The following is a 26,824-nucleotide window of genomic DNA, read 5'->3' as shown; positions in this document are numbered from 1 at the left end:
ACATGCAGATCTCTTAAAAAAAAATATTCTGCATGATCGAAAACAGCAAAAAAACGAAGTTCAACCTGTGATTATACCAAGAGAAGAAATTCTGAAGATTGGCCCTGAGCCTGCCAGATGTTGCATCATAAATACTTACCAAATTAATTTACATAATTACTTAATAAATACCTCCTCCGCCCCCCAAAGGCTCTTATACCAGTAGAAACATGACAATTTGCCATTTTTAGCAGATACAGTCCATATGCAATCCTAGATATATGAATATGAACCCAGCAGAGTTCACACTGGTGGTAATGAAAAACTTGCAAATTTTATCTAATATAGACATATTCCCTTCAAATTCTGTAGTATTCCCATGTAGACTTCCCTATACTTTAGCCACAAGACATAACTAAACAAAAATTATAGTAGTATTCAAGGTATCTAAGACAATTGGCAAGTACTTTTTAAGTACTACCAACAGGTATATGTCCAGATACATTAGAAAGCAAAAGTTTTGAGTGGCATATTACCATATGTAAATATTTCCACCAAATAAAGAAAAAATTTTTTTTAATCTTGTTGCATACTATTTTACAACCATAAAGCAGGTTGCAGCAGACTCAAGACATTTCTTCTCACACACTACTAGTGACTACATGTAGCTTTTACAATCATCTGGAATACTATAGGTAGTGCCGCACATATATCCAGAGACAAATATTTCACTTTTATACTTCAGATATGGAAATATACTAAATTCCCAGATACAGCCACTTTTTTTGGTCTTCCTCAACATTTATGCTCCATGTACCATAACTCACACTGTTATTCTAGAGCCAGTAAAGTAGCCTAGGGTTTGCAGGTCATGAAGGAAACTAAGCCAGTCAGAAGTGGAGGCAAAATTAAAAACTGCAACTATTTGAAAGGATTGAGACTTGCCCCCACAACTTTCCACAGAGGAAACAGGAGTATTTGTAAGTATTTGAGACCCCTGGTTTCTTAAGGTTTTTCCCTCTCCTACACTTCTGTTAGGAACCCCTCAAGCAGCTTAAACAATAAACCTTCCTTGCACGCAAGACCACTAAGAGCAACATGAAAAAGAGGAAAAAAGAAAGCAAGAAAAGCAGGCCTTCTCTCCAAGAAAACAGTATTACTCTTAGTATTCAGATCTGTGGAATCAACCTCAAAGAACTCAGGAGCATAGCAGCTAAGCACCCCCTGCACATTCACAACTACCCTCACATTTCTCAAGTGTCTGAGGGTTTTCATTGCACATGTGCAGCAAGTGAAACTGGTAAAAGGGAATTTCTTTTTCCCAGGTTTTTTGTTTTTCATGGCAGTCAGTGTCATGTTTTCCATAAAATCAGGAATTTCAGTGAAAATATTAGTTTAACACAGGGTTACACTTCTCTTTTCTTTCTTGATTGTCCAATGCATCTTCACTTGAGCTTCAGACTGTAAGCCCTTTGGGTCAGTGATCTGGATTGGTACTGACCTATTACTATCTAGTGTCCTGTACATTTACAATACTATATAAATGATTAAATTACCTACTAGGATCCAAATTCTGATTCTCTTCTCTTTTCCCCTGCAACAGTTAATCTCAAACACCTATAAGGAGTGTAGGAAAATCATTTGCTTTAAAAAGATTTGTGAGGTCATTAACTTTTGCAGTGAAAAGAATCCCGAGCACTAGCTGTCTTTAGTAAAATCTACACAGATATTCTACTACTGAAATGAAAGCTTAAGAAAAACTATTTAAAGGTGAATTAAAATAGTATTTTAAAAGAGTTCCAAACAGTTGCCTTAAGCTCCTTCTGAAGGTACACTTTTGTCAGTCGTGTCTTTACTTTTAGCTTTTCGATAACAGTATGCGGGGGGGAGGGGAGAGGTAGGGAAGAGAGAGGAAAACTGGATAGAATGCTCTTGGATCCCCCAAAGCAGTGTGCTAATTTTCATGGACATGCTACTTACACAAATCTTCGCACACCATTGTGGATACATACATGTTAAGCGCTTGTGGTTACTATACAAGATTAATGAAAATTAGATACCTATTTCAATGCCATCTATAGTAACATGAATGGTGTAAAGACCAACAGCTCCCGGGGTCCAATTTGCACAATAAGTACCATCATTATTGACTCGGATCAACATGTTTTCACTGGGTCTAGACAAAAACAAAATAGACATTGAAATAATTAACCAAATGTTAACTTATTTAGAAGGCATTCCACTGATTTATTTTCTGCTTTTTTCCCCTCCATATGCTCCCAAACTACACTGCCTTTTGTGGTCTACCAGGGACATTTCTATGGAAACAGGATCTTTGATCCATAGGAACTCATCTAATCAAGCCACTTGTGCTCTTCAAGTTGTTTATTATGAAATCATAACCTACTACAGTAATTGAATGTGATATCATATTCAGAAAGTGAATTTAGGTGAGGAATAAGCAATTGGAGCAAATAAACTAAGTATAAAAGATTGATTTTATGGAAATGTCCCAGTAATTTTAAGAAAAACGGGCTAGATTTTCACTGTTTTCCCCTACACAGAATATTTTTCAGAGTGTTGAAGTCTGAACAGTTCTTTAAACAGAAATTACAATAACTCTGCTGGAATAATAAGCCTATTAATATAAAGCTCTGATATTAACATAATTTTTAAAAAGTTGGTATAATATTTACTTTTAATTACAGTCAATTTGTAATTCTCTGCAAGATTTTTTTTTACCTTTTAGGTGTTGGTGAGGCAAAGCGTAATTCTTCAAATGAATAATTTTCATATACCTACAAAGCAGAGGATTAAAAAAATGTTCAGCTAAAACAAAATCAAAACTCAGTCAATGCTATTATACTACTACTGTAAACATTTTAAAATAAAAACAAAATAATTTCTCAAAACATGTTACTCTAATTGATCACATAATAGAAGTGTGGAATAGGGAACCAGAAATAGATACAAAGTGTACACAAAGATACACATTTTTAAAGTGACCTTTTTATGTGAGAAAGGTAATTATTGCTCATGAAAGGTGCTGATTAATAGTGCTTTGGGCAGGGAGGGAAGAGTAAAAGTGTGCCCAGTTTCCAAGTTGCTAATGCACCTGACCCCAATTCTGAAGGGACCACTCTCAAGTGGTAAGAAAGTAGCTAATCCTCTATCCATTCTTGATTCTCCTGCTAAATCTGCCAGCAAGGGTTTGAATGAGTGGCATTTGTATGAGGTGGACACTGTCAACTATCATCTGGAATGTGTATGAAGGTTCATTTCTTCTCTGGAACAGCGAGGGCTAGGATGAAACACAAGTAGGTGAATCTCTTGGTTGACATCAAATTCTGAGGAAACCTTAGGAAGAAAGCAAGACTGTGGATATAGTGTCACTTTGTCGTGCTAGAATACTAGGTACAGAGGGGCAGCCATCAAGGCTTCAAACTCCCCCACTCACTCCTACATCTTGTTCAGCCAATCGCGGAGACAAACAAGTTTGTTTACATTTACGGGAGATAACGCTGCCCACTTCTTATTTACAATGTCACCTGAAAATGAGAACAGACGTTTGCTTGGCACTTTTGTAGCCGGTGTTGCAAGATATTTACATGCAAGATATGCTAAACATTCGTAAACAACTTCGTGCTTCGGCCATCATTCCAGAGGACATACTTCCATGCTGGTGATGGGTTCTGCTCGATAACAATCCAAAGCAGTGTGGACTGATGCATGTTCATTTTCATCATCTGAGTCAGATGCCATCAACGGAAGGTTGATTTTCTTCTTGTTGGTTTGGGTTCTTAAGTTTCTGCATTGGAGTGTTGCTCTTTTAAGATTTCTGAAAGCATGTTCCATATCTTGTCCCTTTCAGATTTTGGAGGCCCTTCAGATGCTTAAACCTTGGGTTGAGTGCTGTAGCTATCTTTAGAAATCTCACATTGGTACCTTCTTTGCGTTTTGTTAAATCTGCAGCGAAAGTGTTCTTAAATCGAACAACATGCTGGCTCATCATCCGAGACTGCCATAACATGAAATATATGGCAGAATGCGGGTAAAACCACAGAGTAGGAGACATACAATTCTCCTCCATGGAGTTCAGTCTCAAATTTAATTAACACATTTTTGTAATAGGCAAACATCAGCATGGAAGCATGTCCCCTGGAATGGTGGCCAAAGTCTGAAGGGGAATACAAATGTTTAACATAGCTGCGATGTAAATATCTTGCAACGCCAGCTACAAAAGTGTCTTTTGAATGCCTGTTCTCACTTTCAGGGGACATTGTAAATAGGAAGCAGCCAGCATTATCTCCCATAAATGTAAACAAATTTGTTTGTCTTAGTGATTGGCTGAACAAGAAGTAGGACTGAGTGGATTTGTAGGCTCTAAAGTTTTAGACTATTTTGTTTTTTAGTGCAGTTATATAACAATAAAAAAAAAATCTACATTTGTAAGTTGAACTTTCACAATAGAGATTGAACTATAGTACCTGTATGAGGTGAACAGAAAAATACTATTTCTTTTGTTTATCTTTTTTATCAGTGCAAATATTTGTAATAAAAATGATAATATAAAATGAGCACTGTTCACTTTGTATTCGGTGTTGTAATTGAAATATATATGAAAATTTAGAAAAACATCTAAAAATATTTATAATACATTTCATTTGGTATTCTATTATTGTTTAACGGTGCAATTAAAACTGTGATTAATTGCAAATATTTTTTTTAAATCAAGTTAATTTGTTTTGAGTTAATCGCTTGAGTTAGCTGCAATTAATTGACAGCCCCACTTAAAACCCAAGCATAAGACATGAGACAACAAGGTGAATATAAGCAGGCGGGCGGGGGAGCATAAGGAAACAGAGAGAATATTGGTCAGCATGACAGGCAATGGTACCAGCTGTCTAACCACTGTCAATTTTTTTGTAGGTATCATGGCAAAGAAGAGTTTTATGGAGGGATTTGAAGGAGAACAGACAGTTAGCTTTGAAGATGTTTATGGGAAGCTCCTCCCAAGTGTGAGGGGCTGTATGGGAAAAACCACAAAGGTACTTGTTAAATTTTCAAATAAGTGGATGATGAAGACTGGCATCATAAGCCATTTGGAGACAGGAGTTGACATTTCGATAGCATATGAAAGATGATAGGTCGGGTGGAGACTTGCCATCAAAGGGCTGGAAAGTGAAGATAAGTAGCTATGATGGAAGTTTCCATGAAAAAAACCCTAGAATCTGAGACTTCCTGATCTCTTTATGTCTGAGGAATTTGATGAGGAATTATATAAATTATGTGAAGTAGCAGGATGACAGCTCCTCTAGCCAGTGCCAAGAATACTGTCCAGTGCCATGCTTCCTCCTCCTTTTCAGGAAAGCCAAAAGAGGGTCCTGACGTCTAAGTGTGATGCTGGTAAAGAGGTGCCAGCTCTGGCCAAGTGTGTAGGCATCGATTGAGCACTGATAAATTCATAGCTGGAAAGCACATCAGCTCACTTATATGTCAATATCGTTCAAGACAGGTGTTAGACTTATAAGGAGGTGTTTAGACCAGTGGTTCTCAACCTATAACCATTGTGGGCCACATATGCAGCTCTCTGTGTGTTGTGTGGGCAGCATCCACACACTATATATATATATATACACACACACACACTCTACCTGTATGGCCCTGAGGATATCACATGGGCCACAACTGTGTGCTGACTGGGCCACAACCAGTACACGGGCCACAAGTTGACAACCACTGGTTCAGACTATAAAATGCTCGTAAGTTGCTGTATGTATTAAGCTTACTTGTAATGTTTGTATTCCATGCTACAAAGTAAAATATAAGTTTGTTTTATAATTGTAAAAATGCCTGTTCTGAATTTGTGAACTCAGATGGGACGCGTCTCCCCCTGCCCATCCAGGAGGGCTATCGAAATTAAGTGGGCCATTGTAGGACAAAAGCTTTGTTGATTGCCCTATCCACTCATTGAAAGTACATGCAGAAGGCCTTGTCCCATTGGTTTGAATGCTGGAAGAGGGAAATAAAGATAGTTGACATTAAAGTTTTTCATCTCTTTGCTGTTGGACTCTTATAAGGGCTAGATCTAATAAACAAAAAGTAGAGATCTGCAAGGTCAACCAGGGTTAGCCCTGAAAAGACATTCAATGCTGACTGATTGCTACATCTCTGTCACCTTTTGGAACCATATGCTGAACTCATTTGTGCATATATGTTGCCTGCTTTAACCTGTAAATAACACTCATTTCTTCTTTCTAGTTAATAATCCTTAATTAGTTTACTATAGGATTGGCTACAAGAGTTGTCTTTGGCGTCAGATCTAAGCTATCAATTGATCTGGGGTGACTGGCCTCTTGGGACTGAGAGCAACCTGAATATTTTGTGATTTTGGGGGCGACCATTTATCTCTATGACCAGCTTGCCTGCGTGGCAAAATAGACTGGAGTGCCCAAGGGGACTGCCTGTGACTCCATGGTAAAGTCTGTTATAGTGATCCAGAAGTTCATATTTGTTACTGGCTTGGTGAAATTTAATTAAAGAATATACTACCAGTTCGGGGTGCCTGCCCTGTTTTTGACAGTCTGGAATAGGCACACTCAGTCATAAACCACTCCAGACAGCATGACACTAAAAATAAGATGTCCCTGATTGAACTGAAAGACTGAAGCCAAGGTACCTCTAAACTGATGACATTCTTCTAAAAATATTGCTCTTTAAATTTCACCATTGACAAGAAAATCTTGGCATGCATGGGAGGGTGTTTTTGTTTGTTTGTCTGAAAGAATGTCCTGAAAACTAAAGCTGGCTTCTGCTCCATAGGATTCAGACACTTAGCAGGTAAGCCCAATTTCCTTGGAATGTAGGTAGCACTAGAAATATACATGCTCCGTTTTTAAGATGATGAATCTGAAAGACAAGGTGGCTTCAAGGCTTCTTACAAAAGGAAAACCTTTATACAGATCTCTGACCTTATGAGCTTTAGACATAAAGGCCACAAATACAGTCCGCTTTACTGAGGAGCATCCTCCTTCAAGAATGCAGCAGCATTGAGCACTTTAGACTAGAGAAGGATAGGAAACTGTTTTCTGTCTCATCAATATCTCAAGAAGTTGAATTTTTTTCCTATTTTAACGTCAAAATCTTGTAAAATATTTACAAACTGAAAAACTGATTTTGGGGAAGGGGTGTCAAGTGAAAAGGTTTTTTTGGACCTTTTTTTTACCTTTTCTTCGTTTCTTCCCCAGTCTAATTAGCTCAAAATTCTAAATGGAAAGTTTGTTGTTGGGTTTTTTTTTTTTGGTTTGAAAGAAAAGAGCATTTTCCATTTAGAAAATGGCAAAACGAAACTTTTTTCTTGACTTTTTTGAGCCAGGAAATTGGTCAAATCCAACCCTGTTTCTTGAATCCTTTTGGTTTAAACAAATTCACATTTTTTGATGACAAGTGATTTGTCAAAATATTCCTGACCAGCTCTACTTTGGTTCACAGCAGACAACTTAATGTCACTCCACAAAATTTTTAAAATCATTTTGATTTTTGTAAAAAAGCAAAAATCTCTAGAAAGAGCAATTATATGTGATTCCATAAATCCAAATATCCCAAAATAGAAAGAGAGGTATAATGAATAAAATGAGATTTGCAGTTCTTTGTATTCACTCGTATATAGTCCCTTTCTTTTCCACATGGAGAAATAACTGTCATCGCTGATCTGACAATAATTTACCTTCATCATTGTAATAGCAATGTAGCGAGCTTCTTTCACTATCATAGGTTCATATGAAGCATCAAGTTTTGGTGAAGGGTGTCCTCCAAAAGTCATATCAGTGCCAGAGGAAGTGGGTGCTGCAGGACTGCCTGGTATCCGTTGGAGTTTTTTCAGTTGTTCTTGTTGCAAAGATGTTTTTTTCTGTGAAACAGGAATAGCCTTGACCTCCACCTGCCAAAATGCAATAAGAGGTGAAAAGATGATTACATTTTTTTGGTCCCTCATTTCCATTTTCATATTATTTTTAAACTACTTACAATCTCACCCCAACTTTTCCACTACCACTTTCCCGAAATGCCTTTATTTCCTCCTCCACAAACTCTACATCTCTTTTTGAATAACTCTTCCACTCTGCATATTAATGGTTGGAGCAACTTCTTCAGCAACCCCATTTGGGTCTAAAAAGCTTCTCACCCCAACAGGACCTCAGCCCCACCTCACCCCACTCCTCAGCCCCACCTCACCCCACTCCATGTACCTGAATTTCTGACAAGTACTATTTGCTATGCAACTTTCAGATGAAGAGTAAACAAATAATCTGGAAAATGAGTTGATTTTTTAGTATTTAAGCTCTAAAATGATTGAGTCCATCCCAGCACAGATTATAGTGCAATTAACCTGAACATGAATCTGTTAAATGGGAGTTTGGCTTGAACGGGGAGTACTGAATAAATGGATACCCATGGACACCTGCAGTCAAGTTAATTTAAAACGTCACTGATATTAATACACTCAGTAAGGAAATCACAATGAAATTAAAAATCCAGAAATTACTTTTGCAGCAGGGATCAACATTTCCTTTTCTTTATCACTGGTCTAGGACCACTGCTTTCAGACAAGTTTCCTAAAGTGTTTTTAAGACTCATTTCCAGGAGTCTACAACCACAAACTATAGATTGATTTGACAGATATAAACTTTCAACTGTGCCATCAAGTTATGCACATAGCTAATCTGAATCTCATGTGGTCTTACTGTTATGGCCTTACCTTCCCATCATCCATCTCTCTTTATTTTATGATACCCTCACTTATTATATCACATATAAGTTTAGATTGTAAACTCTTCAGTCATGTATTTCTGTTCCCTTCTGAGCCATGTTGTTTCTTTTCTGTACCTAGAACACTTTGGGGTTCAGTAAATAAAAGTCCTGAAAACATTTGTACTAGTCCAAAGTGATACTGGGACATTAAAATGTAGATGAAACCTGACTTCAATTATTTTTATTTTTTTGTTAATTTTGAATTTCTCTGAATAATTCTATTGCACTTAAGTAAAAGTTAATATTTGAACAATTTCTCTAGCTCCCTTTCACAGGAATTCTGGGAAGAAATTGGGTTCCAACTGCTGCTGTCACAAGCAGTTTTGTATGCCAGGATTTATAGGCGCTGCAAAGGCCAATTAATTGGATAGTGGGAAAAATAAAAAAAACTAACAGTGCCAACCAGTTACTTTCTCCACCTAATTTAACTGAGCGACTATAGGTTCTCTGAATATGGGATCCTCTATTTAAAGTATGGGTCTACTCTCAAAAGCAACTCTAAAAATGGCATGCTCATATCTTGATGATTTTGTATCACATGTATTCACTTTACATGTAAAATACTGTTTTAAGAACATAAATACATAAGAATGGCAATCATCAAGTGATCAATCCCATCTTCCAGTCTCAGCATCTAGTAGTCAGAGGCTTAAGGATACCTAGAGCATAGGACTGCCTCCCTGACCATCTTGGCTAATAGCTATTGATGGACCTATCCTCTATGAATTTATCTAATTCTTTTTTTAATCCAGTTATAGTTTTGGCCTTCACAAAATCCCTGGCAATGAGTCTCACAGGTTGAATGTGCATTATGTTAAGAAGTATTTTGTTTGTTTTAAACCTGCTGCCTATTAACTTCATTTGGTGACCCCTAGTTCTTGTGTTATGTAGATGAGTAAATAACACTTCCATAGTCACTTTCTCCACATCAGTCATGATTTTACATCTCTTTTCCAAGCTGAACAGTCAGTCTTTTTAATCTCTCCTCAGACGTAAACTGGTCCATACCCTAAATCATTTTTGTTGTTCTTCTCTGTACATTTTTCATTTCTAACATATCTTCTTTGAGATGGGGAGACCAGAGCTGCACACCAGTATTCAAGATATGGGCATACCATGATTTATATACTGGCATTATGATATTTAGTGTCGTCTTATTTATCCCTTTCTTAATGGTTTCTAGCATTTTGCCACCTTTTTAGACTGTCACTGCACACTGAGTGGATATTTTCAGAAAACTACTCAGTGACTCCAAGGTTTTTTTCTTGAATGGTAACAGCTAATTTAGACAACCATTTTGTATGTATAGTTGGGATTACATTTTCCAATGTGTGTTACACTTTGCATTTATCAACATTGAATTTCATCTGCCATTTTGCTGCCCAGTTTTGAGAGATCCCTTTGCAACACTTTGCAGGCAGCTTTGGACTTACCTATTTTGAGTAATTTGGTCTCATCTGCAGATTTTGCCACCTCACTGTTTATACCTTTTTCCAAATCATCTATGAGTATGTTGATCAGCCCTGGTCCCAGCACAGATCCTTTGGAACACTGCTATCTACCTCCCATTCTGAAAACTGATCATTTATTCTTAGCTGTTGTTTCCGGTCTTTTGAAGGAACTTCCCTCTTATCCCATGATTGCTTATTTTGCTTAAGAGCCTTTGGTGAGGGACCTTGTCAAAGGCTAACTTCCTAACTTTCCTAACTTGCATGCTGAAAGTTGGTTCTTTTCTTCTCACACATCACCACCAATAATAAAGATCATGCAGGCCAAATTAGGTCCTTAGCCATACCTGCATAAATCCATTATAGACTAGAATGATTTAATCTGGAGAAAATGGGGTTGAGCAAGTGCAATTAACAGCATAATCTAGACACAGTGGTGTTGCACAGATGTAAGAAAGTCCCACAGAGTGTACCCAAACTTCAGAATGCCACTTTCTGCACTAATCAAGTATTTTCTGTGTGATATCAACCAGAAATGCTGACAAATTTACTGCAGGATGAAAACAGCAAAGAGTATTCTAGTTCATACACAATTACCTTCATACTGGGAACGTGAACAATATCTCCATACTGGTCTTTTGTTTGCACAGTAATAATAGTTGGCCAACCACATCGTATATCATCCTTGTTTAGAATTAAAGATGTCTTCTGAGGATCAGCATATGAATCTGGCTGAAGCCATCTAGAATAGAGTAAAGTTAAAAAACATTTAACATAACATTAGAATGTTTTGTACTACCTTATAATCATAATAAAGAAACACAGAGACATAACAAAAAACCCTATAGTCAGACTTGTTATTAAGGAGCAAAAATAGAGTCAAGTCTGAAGTAATTAAATATATTTTCATAATGACCATATTAATAAAAACCCAATGGCCAAGTTAACAAGGCCTTTTTAATATACAGATACTAATAAAAGGCATAACTATAAAAATGTATCACTACAGGATAAACAAGAGGGCTAAAACATGTAGTTTTCAAATTCCAGTACATAATTAAAACCATGATCCTAAGCAAAACAATGCCTAGAAATGGTTTAAGTTCTATATTTTGCTACAGTGGTTAAAAATGAAAATAATGCAATAATAGGTTTGTTCATATAGCACACAAATCACCTTGCAAGCCGTCCACCACTAGACCCTGGTACACAGACTATGAAATCATCCAAAAATGACTGTTCGTTGCTTTGCATCTGAAGTGGAAGGTTTCCTTCAAGAGCTTCTAAGATGGTTGGTGAGTGAGACAGTGCCAAACCTTTTCCAAGAATGCCTGAATGAGATTTACACACCTGTTGAGAAAAAAACAAATAAAAAATATTTCCAGCTAAACAAATCTCTTACATGTTGATGTTTTCCATTATGTGACAACAATGGTAAAAAACAGATTTTTGGGGTAGGATTCCACTTCACCTGGAAAGCAGGACACCATCTCCATACTCTCAATGACAATAGAGTGATCATGGAAAACCTCTTCTCCTTTGCATAAAAGGAGGAAGGCCTTCTAACAGAAAAGAGGGGCTGCAGCCGTGCCAGTGTGGACCCAGGGCTTGCAGCAGAGTCAGTCAGCAGGCAACCTAACTAGTACAGCTGGCCTGCAGTAGGGCTGTCTAATTGGTTACACCGCCTGACTGGCTGGTTGAGTCAGAAGAAACCCAGAAGTAGCAGCAGTTCAGTGATTGCTCACAGCATTTACCCATGGCTGTGACAGTTCCTGTGCCTACTTATTCCCATCCTGGGACCCAGCCCTGCTCCTGCCTTGCCTCACTGCAAGTAACCCAGTTCTGACCCTGGGCTCTGGTCCTGGCTCCTGACTCCAGCTCCAACCCTTGGCTCTAGAACCTGGCCACTGACTCTAGATCTGTTCCTGGGCTCCAATTCCTGGCTACCGTTTGCTGCTCTAGCCACTGGATCTTATTCCTGCTCTAAGCACCGGGCACAACTGCCCAGGGGCTTGTCACTGACACCTCCTCTGATGTCTTCTGTTCTATAAGGGAAATCTTGATGCTTTGTCTCATCTCACAAAAGATAAACCCACTTCAGGGTCTGGGGGAGGAGTGCCGAGAGGAAAAAAAGGTAGATTTGACCCTCCTGGTAGAAGAGTTCTCTTCACTTCCAGGAGAATATTGTTAGCTCTTCCTCTACTTGTGTCAGTGAAAATGTTCCAAAACAAATTAAGTAAGGGGCTGGAGATACAGCCAATGGAGAAGAATCCATCTTAAGGAACTTATTTTTGATGGGGTACAATATAAAAGATCCCTTCTAGGAGGAGGAGAGAAGCTGGATGACCAGGGAATTGCTCTGGATCCAATGTCTCACCTCAGACAGTGGCTCAACTCCTCCCATCTGAACTCCTTGTCCTTTAACTGCTCTCTTCCTTCTTCCCATGCGGGGATAGGGGTGGGGAGGGGGAGAAAGATGAGAGTCTGAAGAGTGGCAAGAGTACCCAGTTCAACCGTACTCTCCTTTGTGCTAGTGACTAGGTGAGGAAGACGCTCAGAGCAGTGGAGTGCCAAAGTACTGTTGCACACCATTCACCAGCAGTGTGCTAATACAGGCTCCCTCTGTCCTGCTTTAGTGGCCCATTCAATGGAGGACTGAAAAAAAAAAATGCTGCAGCCAAGTCACGGTGTCACGATCCTGAGGAGCATCATGATCCAACCTCCACCCAACTGCTTATGGGCATCAGCTAGAACTGGAACTCCCTGAAGCCCAGCTCAGATAGAAGGTTCCAACCCTGGGCCCCAACTGGTGAAACACTGGAGCTCCTGAATGGCTGGCTCACCCTACTTAAGTTGGAAGGAGGAAGTAGTTATCCATACAACTGGGCTCCACCCTACTTGGGAATGCTCACCCAGTGCTACCCGCACCTGTCTCCTGACCCTGACCTCCTGGTTTCCTGATTCAACATGATTCTTGGTATCTGACTCTTGCTTCCTGACCTCCTGATTCTGAACCCCAGCCTGCCTGAGCACCCGGCCTCCGGTCCTACGCTAACCACTAGGCTTGGCCATCTACATCCCAGCACTGAAAGGCACGGCTTGTTGTTCCTAAACAGTTTCTTTTCTTCTAGATTTTCCCCTATTTTACCATTCTGGTGGCTGAGGCAGATTCAAGGCACCCTAAATGGTGTTAAACTATGGCACTAGCTACTTCTACACTGTAAACTCGGAAGCAACGGGGACATCTGCCTTCAAAAAAAACTCAGAAGGGAGGGAGATGATTTTTTATCCTGATTTGCCGTCTGCTGTTAGCTACACTGAAGGTAAGCACACAACTCAGCCACCTGTATGAGTTACAGTACTACCAACAATACTCTCAGAAAAATAATTTTATAACATCAAAAATACTATATTTAATAAAAAATATAAATAAGCCACAGCTCTATTCTGTAATATTTATGTTTGAATATATGTTCTGAGAAACTTTACTATAATGTGTGTTTAATGTAAATATTAAACAGATCATAAACGCTTCCATAAAATCCTTTTAGCTTTCTTCTAAATACTACCTCACAAATACTAGGATGCCCTCCTTTTGTCCATATTCTCATATTCCCTCCTCCCCATTTTAGGAAAACATTCTAATCAATGAGTGTGCCCAACAAGATAATTTACTTCCATATAATATGACAGTTTAAATCAATTGGTAATAAATACTGCTTCTTTTTATGAAAATGAGACCCCAGTTCTAACAAGTAAATAGAAGCATGGCTCCATGTAAGACACTATGGTTATGTCTACACTGCAATTAAACACCCACGGCTGGCTTGTGTCAGTGGACTTGGACTCACAGGGTTTAGGCTATGGGGCTGTTTAATTGTGGTGTACACATTCAGGCTCAGGCTAGAGCCCAGGTTCTGGGATGATACCAGACACCTCTGTGTTCTTGGGGAACCAGGGTGCAGTATCCAGCCTGACTCATGAAAGACACCCCCCCCCCCACCAGCCTCTGCTTAAACCAAAACCCATCAGAAGAAGAAAACTTGCAGAGAGCAGTGAAGGGCGTTGGGAGACACACCTAGACCCCTCCTGACAAGGGTGACAAGATTAAGACATCTCCATTAGCATACAGAATGGAGAGCAGAGACGACTCCCCTAGCCTCATCTGCATGAAAGATGGGACAGGAAGACATCTCAATTTACATACAAAATGGAGAATAGAGAACCACACTGAATTCTGGGACCAGAAAAAGCAGGGAAGCACTGCATCCTGGGAATCTCTGCTCCAGATGTTAATGAACCTATGTCTGCACACACCCAGCTCAGCAATTATCAGACCAACTCTAGTAATGAATCCTTAATTGATATCCAAATACTGAAGCAGCCTAGTTGCATTGTGAGCTCCCTGGAAGAAACCACCACCCATAGCCAAGAGTGATCAGATCCTATTGTCTAGTCTAAAGAAAACCCTTGAGTCATCAGCTTACCTATAAACAAATCTAGTGTTCTCCCTCGAACCATTGTATTTTCTCTACAAAAATCCCTACTCACCCCCTAGTCACGGTTCTGATGCTTAGATCCAAACTAGGCATCAGTTCCACTGGAACTCCATCATCTCCTCACTGATCATGCAGGGGACTCTGCCTGCCTCTTGCCTCAGGACCCTCAGCTACCACCATCATCTGGGAACCCCGACCAGTTCAAGCTTCAGGGAGCGGTGAGACCCCCTTCTCTCTCTCTCTCTCTCTCTGTTTTCCTGTCTACCTTAGGTATTAGCCTTTAATCATGTATGTTATGTTGGTTTAGTCCTTCTTGTGTAGTTATCACTATTATTCAATAAATAACTTCTATGGTTAAGTTGGTTGTTTCTTTCTCTCATGCTGAACTTTACTCGGTTGTGTTTTTAGCCTCCCCCATTCACTCTACAGCAACGCTTCTTTTACCTAAGCTAAAGATCCCTGCAGCGCCCAAAATACTGTGGGGTTTGCTCATCAAGTAGGTTACTGCCAGTACAATTGTGTTGGGGGAGTGGGGATAGGGATGTGCTGAATCTGGGACACATAAGGGTAACAGCTTGAAAGTGCTGCTTGACCCAGTTCACGGAGCCCAGGGGCATATAAGAAGAGACAGCTTGAAAGTGCTGCTTCATCCAGCCCAGTGAGTCCAGAGACATATAAGGGGTCAGCTTGACAGTGTTGATTGACCCGGTCCGCTCAGACTTGCTCTGTTAATGTACGTGTGGGTGTGTGGGTGTTCATCCGGTTCTGGGGTGGGAGTAACCCAGCCCTAGGGACCTTAGGTCCTGCAGGATAGCTCCATTGGGAGGGGACTTGCAGAAGGGAGAAGTAGAGCTCCATATGTACACACAAGTGACACAAGCAGTACATTGACAGGATTACAGAACCCCCTTCCCCAGAGGAGTAACCCGAATAAATGAGCATACCCCAAAGTAATGGGCACATCTGTAACAGGACCTGACAAGGGGGGAGGGTCCCCGAGCCCAGCCTTCAGCCCAAGCCTGAACAGTTAAACAGCTTCGTTGCCCAAGTCCCACAAGCCCAAGTCGACTGACACAGGCCAGCCATGGGTGTTTAATTGCAGTGTACACACACCCAAAATAAACCAAGAGTGGACAATGGACCTTTCTAATAGCTGTCAAATGATAATTTGGGCTCATTATTGACCTATGTTGTGTTCAAATGTAGACCTTAAAAGGCTTTGTATCCCATTGTAGTGGGGCAACTGCCCCACTCCTGCAGAACAGGAGTTAAAAGCAGCCCTGGAGTGGGCTGCAGCTGGGAAAAAGGAGTGAGGGAGTAGCTGACCACAGGTGTGGCCAGCTCAGTCAGGCCACAGCTAGCCCTATAAAGGGGCTGTGAGCCATGAGCTGAGTGAGTCTCTCTCTAGCTCTGAAGAGAGAAGGACCTGGCTGCCTGGGAAAGAAGGGTACCTGAGGTAGCGTAGGGCTAGGAAAAGGCAAGAGGAGCTGGGGAGCTCCAGCCTGGTAACTCCCCAGGCTGCAGGCCCTGTGCAAGGACTAAAGAAGGTACTGGGGCTGTAGAGGTGCAGTCCTGAGTTAGGCAGCTGGTCCAAACCTCCTTGCCAATGACAAGTGGCCATGACAGACTGCAGTTTGCCCCAGTGACCAGGGGCTAGATGACGACTGGCAGTAGCCACTGAGGCAAGGTGGGTGTAGAGGCTTGGGGGTTCCCCTGGGAGGGAAGACCCAGCATGTGGGGGTACTGCAATGGGCAGAACCCCAAGATAAAGGGGCACCGGGGTCCAGGAGAGACATGGGGGCCTAAGGCAGGCAAGACACCGGTTTGCAGAGGGCGTTCGGTGTGGATAAGAGCTAATTCCCAAGACAACCAGCAGGAGGCGCTGCACCGTTGAGTCTCGCTCCGCAACACCTACTTATAGGTCAAATTCCTTCACCCCATCCCTGTCTTTCAGTGAGACTGTATTTCATTTCAGCTTACCTCCCTCTTAATACAGAGAGCTAACAATCAGTAATAAGATAATACAAAAGAATCTCTATGCTAAGTCAATCAGTTATTAAGAACTACCAAAAGATGACTTTAGTAAAGCTTTTGATACCGTCTCGCTCAACATTCCCATAAACAAACTAGGGAAAAGCAACCTAGATGGAACTACTACAAGGAGGGTGCATAACTGGTTGGAAAACCATTCCCAGAGAGTAGTTATCAGTGGTTCACAGTCATGCTGGAAGGGCATAACAAACAGGGTCCCGCAAGGATCAGTTCTGGATCCGGTTCTGTTCAATGTCTTCATCAGTGATTTAGATAATGGCATAGAGAGTACACGTCTAAAGTTTGTGGACAATACCACTCTAGGAGGGGTTGCAAGTGCTTTGGAGGATAGGATTATAATTCAAAATGATCTGGGCAAACTGGAGAAATGATCTGAAGTAAATAGGATGACACTGAATAAGTACAAACGCAAAGTATTCCACTTAGGAAGGAACAATCAGTTGCACATACACAAAATGGGAAGAGACTACCTAGGAAGGAGTACTGCGGAAAGGGATCTGGGGGGCACAGTGGACCACAAGATAAATATGAGTCAACAGTGTAACACCGTTGCAAAAAAAGCAAACATCATTCTGGGATGTATTAGCAGAAGTGTTTTCATCAAGACACAAGAAGTAATTCTTCCGCTTTACTCCATGCTGATTAGGCCTCAACTGGAGTACTGTGTCCAGTTCTGGGCACCATATTTCAGGAAAGATGTGGACAAATTGGAGAAAGTCTAGAGAAGAGCAACAAAAACTAAAGGTCTAAAAAACATGATCTATGAGGGAAGATTGAAAAAAATTGGGTTTGTTTAGTCTGGAAAAGAGAAGACCGAGATGGGACATGATAACAGTTTTCAAATACATAAAAGATTGTTACAAGGAAGAGGGAGAAAAATTGTTGTTGTCAACCTCTGAGGATTAGGACAAGAAGCAATGGGCTTAAATTGCAGCAAGGCATGTTTAGGTTGTATATTAGGAAAAACTTCCTGTCAGAGTGGTTAAGCACTGGAATAAATTGCCCAGGGAGGTTGTGGAATCTCCATCATTAGAGACTTTTAAGAGCAGGTTAGACAAACACTTGTCAGGGACAGTCTAGACAATACTTAGTCCTGCCATGAATGCAGAGGACTGGACTAGATGACCTCTTGAGGTCCCTTCTAGTCCTATCATTCCATGATGACAAGACGTATGCCTTCCTACTCTTCCTCCACCAAGAGGCAATGTCTCCAAAATATCAGCCTTAGGAGAAGTCACTTTCAAAAATGACTAGTGCTTTTGGGTGCTCAATAAGACAACATGAAGGGGCATATTTTTCAGAGGTTGGGTGCTTAGCATATTTTTTGAAAAATTAGACCCCTCTGAGGTGTCAAGTTGGGCACATAACAATTGAGATATACAAAATTACTATTCACTTTTGAAAATCTTAGCTCTCCACCCAATCACGTTTATACCAATAAATAATGAAATACTATGACCCACTAGCTTGATTTAAGAGCCTTTTCTCTGAAGGCTTCAAAAGCAGTTTTACTCTATTTACTAATAATGGGTTAGCTTCCTTCATACTGCCAACATCTTCCAAACAGGTTTCTTCTCTGGCAATCAGTAAAAAGAAAGTGACAATGGAAGTTAGCACCAAAATGCCTTGCCATGTTAAAAGCAATGCTATACCTGCAATGCAGCCTCTTCAAGAATCTCAAGATCTTCTTCAAATTCATTAGCTGTTGTACAATACATAGAAATGCATATATGGTTAATATAAACATCAAGATAAATCTACATACTTTCAGTATTTAAAATTTGGTTCTAATTCCATTTAGCAATGCATTTTATATGAGAACCTTGTTATGAACTTAAAAAAAACTTTACTCATTTTGCTCAGCCCAGCAGTGTGAAAATGTTCTAAGGTTACGCAGCACTTCTTAATGAAGAGATAAAATAATATTTTCCATGCAACACTGTAAACATGCAGTATGGTATAATTCAGTGTACAAACAAATATGACACTAATTCATATAAAGAAAAATTTATTCTTGTATCTTTAAATGTATTTTCTCCAAAACAGTATGTCTGGCAATTCTGTGCATATGGATAGGTGGTCTACCTTCCAGGGATTTTGGAGGCAGTTAGATCGGACTTCCAGATGGCAGTAGTTGGGACCTATCCACCAAACGCTCCTCAGAGGAGCTTATACAACTAACTATTTAAAAAACATAATAATGATAATGCTAGCCAATTATTAATTCCTTTGTAAAATTAAATCCAAATGTGTTCAATGTAACCGTATTCCATACTTCTTTCTCAGAAACTTAATTCTAAACTTTGATTCCAGGGTGGTCAGAATTCACAACCATGCTTTTTTAGAGAAAAGAAATTTACAGGTAAGGACAACATTTTTCTGCCCTTTCAAAAACATGTCAGGCAATTCTGCACACACAAGATGTAATCACTAGTGAGATAAGAGAGGAACAGAAAAAGGACTCAAGTTCTAATGCATTAAAAATGTCCACAGATGTCTACATCTGTATCAGAAGCTAAATCCACTCAGTATAATCAAATAATGAAGAACGTTCATTAAATATATTGATCCAGGCAATTGTAGCTGTTTGGTATGCTACTTTGCTTTTTTATTTTCTTTAATTAGTACAGGTGCTGTGTCTGTAGAGGAGGATATCATAAATCTTGTGGAGTGCACCATATTGATACCTGCTGCAAGATCCTAATAGCATGGTGGGCAACCTGCGGTCCGTCAGGGTAATCCGCTGGCGGGTCACGAGACAGTTTGTTTACACTGACTGCCCCCAGGCATGGCCGTCTGCAGCTCCCATTGGCCAGGAACAGCAAACCGTGGCCACTGGGAGCTGTGAGCAGCCATACTTGCGGACGGTCAATGTAAACAAACTGTCTCGCAGCCTACCTGCAGATTACCCTGGCGGGCTGCGTGCGGCCCACGGGCCGCAGGTTGCCCACCACTGTCTTAATAGTGTTTCTTGTATACTTCAGATAGGCAAATGAAAAGTGACCTGCAAAAAGGGTCATTAGTCACTTTCTCCTTGTGTGAAAAAAAGCAAAAGACAAATGTGGATTTTTTTACATATTTAAGAATTGATGTATGTTTTAATTAACTGCCCTTCACACTTCCATGCAGTGCCATTATTTTTACTTCAGCTAGATGGTACTGGATAAAAGAGAGTGCTATCTTCAGGACCCTGTTGAATGTAGATGTCACCTTAATCAGGAAGCATTCTGAAATCTTCTAAACTATCCTGTCCACATAAAATGTAAGGTATTGGTCCACTACTGATAGCCAAAACTCAGACATTCTACTTCCTCAAATTTCTGCTATCTTTCTACATATATATCTTTCATCACCATAGTCTTACAGTCATAAATGGATTTTATTCTCACAGCCCTCCTGATGCGGTAGGGAAATATTATGAAAATGTTTACATATGGGAAATTGAGGCATAAAGCAGATGAAATTACTTGCTCAAAGGTCACATAGGACACCTGTGACCAGCCAGGAATTTTACCTAAGGCCTATTGAGTCCCATTCCAGTGCCTTATACACTAGACTTTCCCTTCCATCCCAGCTTGGACACTAGGGTTATTATCTTAATAGATAAAAAAGCAGAAGGATGGGGAATGCAATGGTTTAAAGAGAGGACTACTGAGATGCTGCAATTCCAGATTTTTCTTCTGGTGTAGATACTTATCTCAGTGGATTAAACATTATTGTTGCATGTTTTAAAAATGCAGATATTGCTAAGGAAATGTGTTGGTACTCCTGTGCTCACCACACGTGTGACTGAATAAAGGAAAAGCTAGAGATGGGGGATTTAAAAAAAAAAAATACCAACAGCAACAATTTTCACAAATGGTTGCCTAAAATAAGCATCCTAAATCCATACTTAGACATCTAAACAAGTGGCCCAATTTAAAAAGCAACAAAAAGAAAAAACAACAGAGACTTTGCTCTCTGTCCTATTCCCCTAAAAAGGGAAACACTAATTGCTTAACATTTGCAGGGAAGAGGAAGACCTGACCCATCCTTCTCTCAGTTCTCTCACTTTCATATTTATATATGGCAAATTAGGAAAAAAAAAAAAAAACAACAACCCCACAACTCAAGGCAGTTTCCTGTCATCAGGGATAAAGGGAATAAAATTATTGTTGTCATTTTTACTTGTAGGAGGCACTCAGAATAGACCAATGGGAGCCACATAAGAAATTAGATAAAGATAGTTCAGATATCAAGGCCCTAACAGCGGGAAAACAAAACAATCTGGCAACAATTTTTTCCCCAGTGACAACTTGCTCAGGGCTTGTCTTCAATACTGGGGTAAATTGACCTCAGTTACGCCACTCCAGCTATGTGAATAACGTAGCTGGATTCGACATAGTTTGGGTCGACTTACCCTGGTATCTTCACTGTGCTGTGTCAACGGGAGATGCTCTCCAGTCGACTTAATTTAATCTTCTCAGGGAGATGGAGTACTGGGGTTGACCAGAGAGTGCTCTGCCGTCGATTTATCAGGAATTCGATTGCAGCAGCATCAATCTCCCGGTAATGAAGTCAAGCCCTCAGCCACATGTCAGTTTCCTGGATAGAGGATTTTTTTATGTAGCGGGGGTTCAGACCTATTGATAAATTGTCCAGGAGGAATTATGTAACAATTATCTTCTGTGAACTTGGCTGAAGCTAAAAGTTTATGACGGGTATCAATTATCCAGATTTGCAGATATAGGTACCTTCACATCACTTTGTTAGCTATGGAACTAGAGGAATATTTGAACAAGTCCATGGTCATGTCTGCGATGAATGCTACAGCTAGTTGAAAGACAGAAATCTGTATTTGTGGAAAGTAACTTCCCTGAACTCCATAAACCAAGTAACAACCACCCTGACAAATCATACTCATGTTGAGATGCAAAATCAGAATGAAGACTTCACGATTTAGGCAGCATTCTCAGTCGTTGACTGTGTGTCTGCTGAATCAGTCTGTCTTTTGTTTCAGCTCTTCTTCTATGTGTATTGTTCTTATGGAAGGGAGAGTCTTCTCTTCCCATTTCATTATCTCCATTCACTTCTTATGTCGCGTAATGCTCCTTGATGCCCCTTGGTAATTGATGTAAGCCACAGTGGTCACATAGTCCAACTGGACCAGAACACGCTTGCCCTGTAGGTAGTTCTGGAACTTCCACAGAAAGTTTCAACAGGCTGATGTTCTGGTTCCTTTCCCCAGAGTTCCAGGTGCCTTGCACTGTCATTTGTAGCACAGGTGTCTCCATCCCATCAGGTTGGCATCAGTTGTGAGTTCCTATGGATCTGGAAGGCATATGGGAAGACCCCCCGAGGATGATCTAAGAGCGTTCAGCACGTGGTTCAGAACCAATACCTGATCCTCTAATGGTTCCATACTTCCAATGTTTATCATAAATCCATGTGCTTGAAGCAAATCCAGTGTTTGGATTGTGGCACTCCTTGCTGCTGTTTTGGTCAAAGCTCTGACCAAGAGGTCATCTAGGAATGGATAAAGGTGAGTGCACCGAGATCTGAGTCTATTATTACCACCAGCATCTTGGTAAAGAGCCTTGGGCCCCATAAAAGGATGACAGGAAATGTATGATACTAGTGGTGGGCCATGCCATAAGTAAGTCTCGGCAATCTGTGGTCGAATGGTCATATGGGAATATGGAGATATGCATCTGCTAGCTCCACATAAGCAAGAAAGCCCCCTTGAGACAGGAATGCTCCCATTGAAGCTACAGTCTCCATCGGGAACTTTATTTTCTTCATCCATTTGTTGACCCAGAATGGGTCCAACTTCCCCCCTCCCCTCCCACCCATGCATGCTTCTGGACAAGAAAGAAAATGGAGTATGGTCTTAAGAATCTTTCTTCTGTGGGAACTCTTTTTATTGCTCTTATATCCAGGAGATGTGAAATTTCATTTAACACCAGCTCATATTTGATGGGGTCAAGTCAAGATAGGGGACTGAGGATGGGATGTAGTGGGGCCCTTAGTTTGAGAGAGTATCTGTGACTCTCTACCTCTTTCACCCCCTTGTCTGTCGTTGATCAAGACCATTCTTCCGAGAAATGGGAAATTCTGCTTCCTAGGTTCAGGTCTCAGTAAAGACACATTTGTTTGTTGTCACAGTGGACTCTTAGAGGTGGCGGCTCCATCTCTGGATTTTCCATCCAGACCTCATTTCCAGGGTTTGCTCCTCATATAACTGTTGTCTTTCCTCCACCTTTTTTATTTTATTTTTTAAAGACTTTAGCCTTTGCAAGCATTGCCACCCAAACACAATTTACTCTCTTAAAGAGCCTGTAAAGCTGCTTCACAGACAGAGCACCACTTGAATTTAGTTTGGTGTTTGTGCAACAGCTCCGCTATGCATGAATGGGGGCAGAGAATCATGGCTGGGAGGCACAAGAGTGCTAGCTGAGACTACTTCACTGCTCAATACCCAATCCAGGAGAAGGAGGAGAACTAAATGCTGCTCGCTACTGCCACCCAAAATGAATAAAATTAAAGGCTGCTCCTTGGTCTTGAACAAGCTGCTACTCAGTAGCGAACAGGGAAGGTCACAGAACTGTAGTAGTAACACCAATTTTAAAAAAAGACTATACAAAGTCTAACAGCTATCCCCTTTAGCAAGAAAGGAATTGCATTTTAGTCAAAAACCATCTTTGGAGATAATTCACTGTTAGAAAAGCCAGGAAATTAAAGTTGGGAGCCTTCTAGTTTCTGTATTTTTCTCTTGCATGGAAAAACGAAGGGAACCGTTGGTAAGCAGGTGTCATCAATGGAAGTAAGTTTTAACTTACCTCTAATCCGAGGGAAGAGGGATTCTAATCCATGTTACAGAATTGCCTAACATACTCTTGAGAGCTAAATGAATATTTATGAGAAGTGCCTATTGCGACTGAAAGTAAGAGATCTGCATGTGCAAGTGCACAAGAAAATATCTGATTTTTAAAAAATTCTATTTGATCAGTGTGCAGTTACAACCACAAAAACATATGTCCCCTTGCTCATTAACATGCCCTTTCTATTAAGCACTCTCATTTGCAATATGTGAACACTTAGTGGCTTTGCTTACATTTAACCTAACAAGCTAATCACTAATCTGAGCCTAGCAATGAATTTAAATAGTCATAGTAATGTGAGCCTTCTGTAAACAAGAATAACTCCATTAAAGACAATGGCGCTGCACCAGAATAAAACTAGTGAGAGGTCAGAATTAGGATCTCTCTCTTTCTAGTTCTACTTCAGTTACAATATTCTGCTCCAGTCACTTTTGCTGAATCTCATTTTTGTCACTTGTGGTACTTTTTAAATTGTGTTTGTATTATTGAAAACGTGTGTGTACGGTGTCTGCTTATGAAGTAATGTAATACTTTTGATAATTTTAAAATTTGGAGAAGAATTATTTTAGGCTCCAAGATCTGCAGATATTCATGACCACTTAATTTTAAACAAATAATTGCACATTTTACAAGTCAGCACCACAGTTGCTGTTCCTTAATGATTGATGTGGAGTGTGCTGAGAAAGAACAGTGATAAGAAAAACAAATAGTAAGATACCTGAACATTTGTGAAGTACCATTAAGAAACTGGAGAACATAGCTCATACCTGTAGATGGGGTGAGTTGGTCAGATTTAAATACTAGATTTCCCTACTCCCTATACATAAAGGAGTAGAGTGGGCGGCAAAACAGCACTATTTATCTGTGTTGATTGATTTTTAGCCTTAAAGTGAAAACAAATTTTATCTCCAATTGGAAGCAATCTTAAAACTCATAGAATATTAGTAATTCACAAAATATAATATAAATCAATTATCAAGGAAAAAAATATGTTCTTTAAGAGAGACTTACCAATGGGAAGTGCCAGATCTTTTTTCATCAAAGCAGCTGCACATGCTCCTCCTAGATTGGCCAACTCTTTCTCAAGCTGTATAATACCCTTCAAAAATAAGAGAAGAATTTAAAGCCAAAGGTAGTTTCAGAAAAGAAAAGCTGAGTAGTTGTATTAATAGAATGCCCACAAACTACTGAAGATTGTGAGACACAAAAATACTGTGCTCTAGTTCAAGGGTGCTCATCCTTAGGGTCATAAACAGGTTTCACGGAGTTACAATCACATTCCCTGCTTTACCACTATAAGGGAGGAGAGTCCTGACCCTTTTTTTTTTCTTGCAACATGGGATCACAGTAGAAAAAAGATTGAAAACAATTTCTCTGATTAATAGGATTTATTAAATGTAGGCGGTTGCTAGGCTTTTACACTCAGCAGAATCACTCTTACCAGAAGATAACTGTTTTCTTTAGCCTGTAGCATTCACTTAAAAGAGTGGGAACTTGGAAACATACTACTAGATAAACCAACTGTACATACATGCATTAATACCTTAAAGCTATGTTCCCTCTAAGATGTGCTCATGTATGCAGCATGCATGAACTCACTCACGTATGCAACTTAGAGGTACCATTACTCAAAGGGCTTCCCCCTTTCTTACCCTACTGCCTCTGGCTGAGGGGACTCCAGATTCTCCTTCCACCCAGCTGCTGGTCCTCAGGAGAAGTCCCTTACAGCCTCTTCCCTGTATATTGGCCCTCAGGGAGGGTAAAAAGTTCTTGGGTTCTTCTCCCCATTGATGTTGCTGCTCTGCGGGTGGGTTGGAAATGAGAACCCCTCTTCCCCCTTGCTGGTCCTTATATGTGGAATGATCCCCTTCTTCTGGGCTGAGGAAGGGAATGTGGCCTCTCAACCTCCTTCTGCTCCGCTCCTGAGGAAGTCCCCAATTTCTTCACCACACTAGTTTCCCCAGATTCTAGGCTCCCTTTCCCCCCCAGCTGCTCCTCTTCTAAGGTGGGAAGGGGAGTGTTGTTCCTCCCCAGTCAGAGGAAAGGGGACTATTGTGCTCCATTCCAGTTTCTCCATTTTTCTGTCTGTGGAACATAAAAGTGTCTGAGCTCATGTTTTAAACATAAGAGTGCAGTCTCTTCCATTGTGTTCAAAGGGTCTGATTTTTGTAAGTGCTGAGTGCAATGCCAATTTAAGGTAGAGAATGCTGTGGGTTGACTCAGCACTTCTGAAAATTGGGTGCATGGGTTCTAAACTTGCACTCAGGAAGTTATTCATTCCACATACAGGAAAAGGAAACCAATTAGTGGGAATAGTTAACTAGAGGAGCTTCCAGGGTAGTGATTTCCTTCAGAGATAGGCAATATACAAAGAAAGACCAAAATCTCTTGGCCCAAAGAGCCCTCCAATCTTGATTATGCCTCACCTTCCATAGATGCAGGCTAACTAGTCTGTAACTAGAGGGTGTGTCTTGGACTCAAGTCCTTATGCAACTGAGCCCAAGTGGACTCCGATTACAGATTCTGAAATGTTGAGCATACATGTGGATTGACACCCAACTGTTGCTTGCTACATCACCTTCACAGAATCATATTCTCTTTCTGCCCATGTACTGTCTTGACACTAAAATAATTTGTGTTTATGTCTAGATGGCAAGGATACCCTTCTGCTTTGTACATTTTTTTAAAAATTAGGTTATACAGCCATTCTGTTCTGCCCAAACAGGAGGTCTGTCTTTTGCATCATGAATAGCACAAAACTGAGTTTGATTTTCAAAAACCTTGGAGTTTTATGAAAATAGAACATAGTGGTTCAAATTAGATCTAAGGAATTCTGTAGTGACTACTTGTAGATACCCTTGTTTGCACTGAATAACAGCATACTCTCCGAGTATTCCCATGAACTTCAATGGGATTACTTGTTGAGTAAATTTCTATTCAATGTGAACAAGGATATCAGAACCTTGCCCTATGAGAGAAAAGAGTAAAAAACAAGAAAAGAATACATTGACCCCTTTGAAAAATACAGCCAGATCCAACTTTGTGCCCTGGCCAGCTTGACTAAGTCCCCAGGTGGTAGACAATCAGCTCCACAGATCTGTGCAACACTCCAGAATCCCTGGCATAGGGAATTCCGGGGGGGGGGGGGGGGGGGGGGGGGGGGGGGGGGGGGGGTGGC

The 26,824-nt window shown here is 40.4% G+C and overlaps 1 protein-coding gene across 13 annotated transcripts in view; it reads right to left on the bottom strand.

The window, feature by feature from the left end:
* MYCBP2 (MYC binding protein 2) overlaps nt 1-26,824 on the bottom strand; it is a 395,137-nt gene that overhangs the window by 129,011 nt on the left and 239,302 nt on the right. For all 13 annotated transcript variants that reach the window (XM_034758293.1, XM_034758294.1, XM_034758297.1 and 10 more), the window contains 7 exons: nt 24,658-24,745; nt 18,439-18,488; nt 11,413-11,585; nt 10,833-10,977; nt 7,706-7,918; nt 2,722-2,777; nt 2,040-2,155 (listed from right to left, as the gene is read on the bottom strand). In XM_034758293.1, coding sequence (XP_034614184.1) covers nt 2,040-2,155; nt 2,722-2,777; nt 7,706-7,918; nt 10,833-10,977; nt 11,413-11,585; nt 18,439-18,488; nt 24,658-24,745 — 841 coding nt within the window. The remainder of the gene's footprint in view (nt 1-2,039; nt 2,156-2,721; nt 2,778-7,705; nt 7,919-10,832; nt 10,978-11,412; nt 11,586-18,438; nt 18,489-24,657; nt 24,746-26,824) is intronic.

This window comes from Trachemys scripta, chromosome 1 (genome assembly GCF_013100865.1).
Source record: "Trachemys scripta elegans isolate TJP31775 chromosome 1, CAS_Tse_1.0, whole genome shotgun sequence".
Taxonomy (NCBI): Eukaryota; Metazoa; Chordata; order Testudines; family Emydidae; genus Trachemys; species Trachemys scripta.
The sequence above is the reverse complement of the archived record's forward strand: the minus strand, read 5'-3'. Positions and strand labels throughout refer to the sequence as shown.